The sequence below is a fragment of the Merops nubicus genome, unplaced genomic scaffold (genome assembly GCF_000691845.1).
Source record: "Merops nubicus isolate BGI_N331 unplaced genomic scaffold, ASM69184v1 scaffold36160, whole genome shotgun sequence".
Taxonomy (NCBI): domain Eukaryota; kingdom Metazoa; phylum Chordata; class Aves; order Coraciiformes; family Meropidae; genus Merops; species Merops nubicus.
In genome coordinates, this window is record NW_008581483.1 from 1 (window position 1) to 6,743 (window position 6,743).

General features: G+C 42.7%; 1 protein-coding gene across 1 annotated transcript; it reads left to right on the forward strand.

Annotated features, from left to right (window-relative positions):
* Positions 1–3: 3 nt before the first annotated feature.
* On the forward strand, positions 4–1,537 carry JUN (jun proto-oncogene; the record flags this gene model as incomplete). The annotated part of the gene is made up of 1 exon (XM_008950157.1): positions 4–1,537. A coding segment is annotated over one exon (870 nt), but the record flags the coding sequence as incomplete, so codon positions are not given.
* Between the last annotated feature and the right edge of the window lie 5,206 nt (positions 1,538–6,743).

The window sequence follows — 6,743 nt, forward strand, 5'->3', positions numbered from 1 at the left end:
GGGTATGGATATAATAACGCCAAAGTGCTGAAGCAGAACATGACGCTGAACCTGTCCGACCCATCCAGCAACCTGAAGCCGCACCTGAGGAACAAGAACGCCGACATCCTCACCTCCCCCGACGTGGGACTCCTGAAACTAGCCTCCCCCGAACTGGAGCGGCTCATCATCCAGTCCAGCAACGGGTTAATCACCACCACGCCGACCCCGACGCAGTTCCTCTGCCCCAAAAATGTCACCGACGAGCAAGAGGGGTTCGCGGAGGGCTTTGTGAGAGCCCTGGCGGAACTGCACAACCAGAACACCATGCCCAGCGTGACCTCCGCCGCTCAACCTGTTAACGGCGGCATGGCACCTGTGTCCTCCATGGCCGGCAGCAGCAGCTTCAACACGAATTTGCACAGCGAGCCCCCGGTGTACGCCAACCTCAGCAACTTCAACCCCAACACGCTCAACTCCGCACCCAGCTACAACGCCAACAGCATGGGCTACGCGCCCCAGCATCACATAAACCCCCAGATGCCGGTGCAGCATCCTAGGCTTCAGGCTTTGAAAGAAGAGCCTCAGACTGTACCTGAAATGCCAGGGGAAACTCCTCCCCTGTCTCCTATTGACATGGAGTCGCAGGAGAGAATCAAAGCCGAGAGAAAACGCATGAGAAACAGAATCGCGGCATCCAAATGCCGGAAAAGGAAGTTGGAAAGGATTGCCAGGTTGGAAGAAAAAGTGAAAACTTTGAAAGCCCAGAACTCAGAGCTGGCATCCACTGCCAACATGCTCAGAGAACAGGTTGCACAGCTTAAGCAGAAGGTCATGAACCATGTCAACAGCGGGTGCCAGCTAATGCTAACACAACAGTTGCAAACGTTTTGAAGAGACTGTCTTAAAAGAGAACTGTGATGTTGTGGTACAACTACAGAAACCCAAAGTGGCAGATGCATAAAGCTAATGGTAAAAGCTGAAAGGCTGAGTCCTGCCTGTGCTCTGCAAAGCGCATGTGTGGAAAGACTGGCGAGCCTTTGGCTTGAGTGGCTAGTGGAGCGGCCAGCACCGCTCCGAGAAGTGCTGGTCCTGCTCGGACGAGACGTTCGGATCTCCGTTTAACATTGACCAAGACCTGCATGGACCTAACATTCGATGATCATTCAGTATTAAAGGTTAAACTGCAATAGAAACTGTAGATTGCTTTATGTAGTATTACTTAAGGAAAAAAAAGTGGGAGGGAGGTTTGTGGGAGGCTGATTAAAAAAAGAACTATTCTGCCTGCCTTCAAGTAAATTGTGTATGTACATATCTTTTTTATTTTATTTTATGAAAGTTGATTAATGTCAATAAACTACTTCATGACTTTGTAAGTTATTTTTATGTTGTTTATTTGGGCACTGCCTAGTATTGTTTGTAAATAAGAGCCTTTTTTTTTTTTTTAGCACTCTGAGTTTTCCATTTGTAATAAAGTATAATTTTTTAATGTTTCTGTTTCTGGAAAAAATCTAGAAGGTTCTATTATATTTAAGAAAAATAAAATAATTAAAATGCATTTCCCCCTCACATTTTTTTTTTTTTTGCTAGTACCTGAGTTGGGAAAATGCCCTTTATGCTGAACCCTAAAGGGTAGGGATTATGTTAAACTTGCTCTGTAACCACAGGCATGTCCTGGGGAATGTGAGGAGGAGAGGGAGAAGCTCCATCCTGATCTACTAAACTAATACAACTTTCTGAGCTGTCCTGAAATTGTAGTTCCCAGCCATAACCTGCCTAGCCTGCCTGCCCCATCCTGGTGGCCTGGTTTTAGACAGCTAACTTGAAACAGGTTGTAGAAGGGGAGACAGACAGTGTATGAAACTGCTCCATAATTGAAGCAACTGCCTGCCTGATCTGACATGCTTTTTACTAAATTAATGCCCTCAAGAAAAGGCAAGAGGTTGTATTTAAAAGAACAAAACATATGCTGTAGAGACTCCAAAAATAGAAACATTCACCTTTATTCCTGTATTCCTTCCTAGGTAGGAGGTGACCCTTGTTTGTTCATATTTATGACAATGTCAGTGCTGCTGTTTCCTGTCTTGAAATCCTGTCCCTTCTGGGTGTCACTATGGGTTCTTAGCTTTTAAGCAATAGAAAAGCTGAGAAAACAACCTAGGGGGAAATGAAAAGAGCAATTTGCTGAAAAACAGTAACTCCTGTTGCTTGTTTTCAGCAACCTGCTGAAAATGGCAACTTCCCTGGCACTCCGCATGTATTTTTTTATAAAATAATCTTAGAGTTTAGTACAATGGCAATATAAATATATGCCTTAGAAACATGCTACTTAACTCATCAGGGGAACAATTATTATACCAGGATTTTCAACACTGTACCAAATTAATTTTGTTTAATAAGCATATATTTGAAAGGAGGCCAGATGTTTTCCTGCTTGCTGTTTAGAACTAAACAGCTAAGAACGAAGAGATGCCATCAAAAGACAGCCAGAAAATATTAGAAATCCATTACTAGTAAATGCTAAGTTTTTAGAGCAGGCAGTCTTAAAAATGTCTTTTCCTTAAAATAGGAATAAACAATTTTAATTGAAGTGATAGTCTTGTTTAAGGTCACTTCGCAAGAGGACAAGATAACAGTAAAGGTATATGTATCCAATTATCAACACAATATCCTGAAACCTGCAACTACAGTGGGTCAGTTCCTTACAGACATTAAAGAAGTATCTTTCCTCTAACTTTTTTCCCCCATATTATATGCATTTTCTCATATAAGGGGTTGTTTTAATGTTTAAAATGCGATATTACGGTAATCTCCTTGCACGTCATAATCCAAGTGTCAAGGTAGGCCCCCTTTACACGGTGTTTGCTGCTGTCAGAGGAATACAATTGTAACAACACCCACCAAACAAAGGGTTACTAGGAGGATACTGGAGTTTGCCAAGAGTACATTTTGCTGATGTCAGCAACCCGGAAGGTAAGTTGATTTTGACCATATGTAGGAATAGACAGCAGAGGGATAATACACAGCACTGCTGGGTGTGGTTTTACAGGGATTTAGCAAGTGCCAACTAGCAAAATAAGCAGGGCAAGGAGATTAATTACCTGCAAAGGTGCATGTTTAGCTCTCAACAGTGCTGGGTTATGGAATAGATGTTACAAGCAAGCATTCTGCTTAATCACCTAATTATGTAAAAAATAAATACATTATATAAAATACTATGTTAATTAAACACAGCTGAGTGACAGTCTGCTCCACCCTACCCTAGTAGGCGCACACAGGACATGTAGCACTGCAGTGCTGTGTACCACGTCCTGCAGCACGGGCAGACAGCTCTTGAGCCATGGCACTGCTCTCAGGGCTGGCGCAGCGGGTGGCGGCCAGCCGGCTGTCCTCTGTCCTCTGCAACACCAGCGACCTGACCCGGCCCAGCTCAGGAGCTCCTGCTGCCCAGTCACAGAATCCACCGCCAAGCATGGTGGATTTCGGTGTTGGTTATGCAGTCTCACAAGAGGGATGATTTAGATGAAGCCTTTCTTTGGTCCCACTTCTCGTTTGAGGGTCAGGCCTAAGACAGGGCAAAGTAAGTTAATATTCGCTCTACCTCCATCTGTTTTGTGAACAGTGTGGTGGGTTCTGAGCCTCTTGCTATCTGGTTCACTTTGCAGATAAAAATCAGCACTCTTAGTATATTACTGGCTCACTCCATGATCAATACACACAACTGTAATGAAAGACGCGTGTGTGCGTTGGGATGTGGCAAAATGTGAAGTTTTAGCACTTACTTAACTGCTGAGATTCAACTGCCTGATGCACTATGCGCCGTACTTCTATCAGGGATAAGCAGTTCTCTGAGATTCAGAGAAACTCTTTTTGTTGCCCCAGCTGTACTCACAAGGGAATATTTTGCAAATAACAGCATTGTGAACGTGTATTTTGTTTGGCTGCGAGTGTTGTCAACGGATTCAGGAAGTGAAGTCAGAAAAAGGCAGGGTTTCAAACAGGGCAGGCTACACAGAAATGCCTAGGCAAAGGGCCTCTAATCAGAACAGCATGTTTGGGACACGGGATTATTAATTAGAATTTGGGTCTGTACTAAAACCAACAAAACCCTCATGCTTCTGCCCCATGAACAGAAGTGACCCATAAGGGGGGTTTGACCATGATGACTCACGGAATAATTTTAAGTCCGAATTACTTGTCATTATAGAAATAATAGTGACAATTAACTTACTTTACAGTGGAAAAGAGTTACCAGCCAGCTGCAGTCCCAGAGCACAGTAGCAGTAACTAATAGAGTCTCGATCCTTCCATTGCCTACACCTTGTAGGTCTGAAAAATACTGGCCCTAAAACACGCCACTTCAATACCAGCATAAGGTACCACATACCCCTTTAACAATGAAGTCAAGTGATCAAGAGACACCTTAGCTATCTTTCCATTTTGTAGGGAGCTGTCAGGAAATACAGACAATATCCCTCAAAACCTATGTGAAAAATAACTGATGGTTTTGTCCCATGCAGAAGCCTAAGGAAACTATTATTATAATTACTTTCTAAAAAAGCAAATAGGCTTTTCAGTGAAGTACATTGCTGCATACACAACAACGATCTGGTCCCGACAACCCTGCAGGAAGCAAAGCATCCAACATCCAGGTGCCCAGGTTACTGCAGAGCAGGCTTACACCACTTAGCTGCTGTCCCACAGCACACGTGGACCCTGCACGATGGGTGTGGAGCCTGAACGAGCAGCAAAATTGGGAGTTACACAGCTGGATCAGCACAGTGCTCTGCCTGACCAAGGAACCCTGACCAGGGCTCTGGGGTTATGAGCCCCAGCAGCATTACTGAGTGGAATGCGGAGGCAGACAGACCAGCTCAGGCTGGAACAAGCTCGGGCACCTGTGGAGTACCCCACGGAGTGTGGTGTGCCATGTCCATAAGAAATACAAGGCAGGACTGAAAAAAAAGAGAACACTTATCTTTAATATCAAGCCCTTTCTCCATTCTCCATCTCCTCCTCTCTAGCTCTATTCCCAAGACTCAGGTATAACAGTGTAGAGTTACCCACATCAAGGACCTAAAACCAGTTCAGGCAAAGTTTGCTGTGTAGAAAAAAAAAAAGAAATTGCAAACATCATAAGTGAACACAAACTGTTGCTAACAGGCAGATGGACAGTGAGGAAATAATACTTGAAATTACCATATACACAAACCCATTATGAAACAGAATACACCTTAGTAACACCTAGCATTAGGGGCAGGCAGAAGGAGGGTAGTACTGTCCTGCCAACTAAAGAAAAGGAAAGTTCAAAATGTAGGTGGTTGGCTTTTTGAGACAGTAATTCTTCCAGAGAAGTGCTTGTTCTTTAGAATTACACACACTGCCAGCACTCAAGGGCTGGCTGGAGGCAATCCTAATTCTACACATATACATTACTATTGACGTGAACATTACAATATATCCTCTGAACAGAGAATGGTGCTCCTTACAAAGAACACTTGTAGAAAGTCATCATGTAATTCACCGTGAAAGCCTTTGACTACTTAACCAGTTTTAGAGTAGTTTTGCACAGCAGGACCCTCTTTTCCAATTTTGCACATTATTCTTCGCAGTACATTTTTGTCAGGGAACAATGGAACTATGAAAATCAAATTAGATGTTCATCACGGTCCTTTCTGTCCTCAATATTCTGAAATACTAGAAACACAGTTACAATGGGGAAGACTAACTTTTTAAAAAGTTAATTAAATATTGAAAACACTGCTGATTTTCTTTGTCACAGAGTATCAACAGACATCAGGAGAAAACAAAACAAAAAGCTAATTCAGAAAAATGAGTAAAGTGAGTAACCTGATTTTGAAATCTCATGCAGAACTTGATAGGTTATGACTGATCTGAATAATCCAAATCTCTATAAAATATGTAGAAACTAACTCTGTAAACAGACGTGGAAGAAGAACTAAGACTTCTTTTCCTCAGCCTCAGAATTATTTAGTGTTTTGAGCCTGGTATTCTCCAAGCAACCTTAGGTTGATTCTTTAAACAAAAGGACCAATGACTTGCTAGAAATTCCTCTGAACTGTGAACATTGTTCCTTATTATCTTAGGTTAAAACCAATTCCTGAGAAACCTGGCAGAGTAATAACACCAAAGATGTGGGAAACAATTCCAGCAGATGGAGCTCAAAAGCAAATAGTCCTGAAACTCTGCACAGATGTCTGCCACAGGAGACTTTTACTCGGATGGTGTAGTAGCCAGAAAGTCTTTAAATGAGACCTGCTATCATGTAAACGCACTAAAAAAAGATTCATTTCAACAGCTTCCCTGAATTCTTAAAATAATCACTGCAGTGAGTAGGGAGATCCTGCATCATTTGAATCATAAAATAACCAGTCACTTCCGAGGACACTAAGGTTTCAAAACCGAGCATCCATGGCTGTTTTTCTAAACACTGAATTAGTGGGCATGACTTTTAGATGTCTGCTGTTATCATGTCTTTTATGTCTCAGATAACAAATCGTGGAAACATGCACGACAGGCACAGTCCAGTGAATGTTGCTATCCAATCTCACAAAGCCATTCACTTAGAACTCCTGTGGAAAAGAGAACTTAAGTTTTAAAACTCCACTGGATGGATTACTGGTGGGTTTAAAAGCAAGGACTAGCTCTACCAAAATTGGAGCCCACCTATTTCAAGTGATGTGATTCTCAAAGCTGCTGACCTCTGTCTGACCACAAATCAAAGCATCTTGGCAACTATAAAA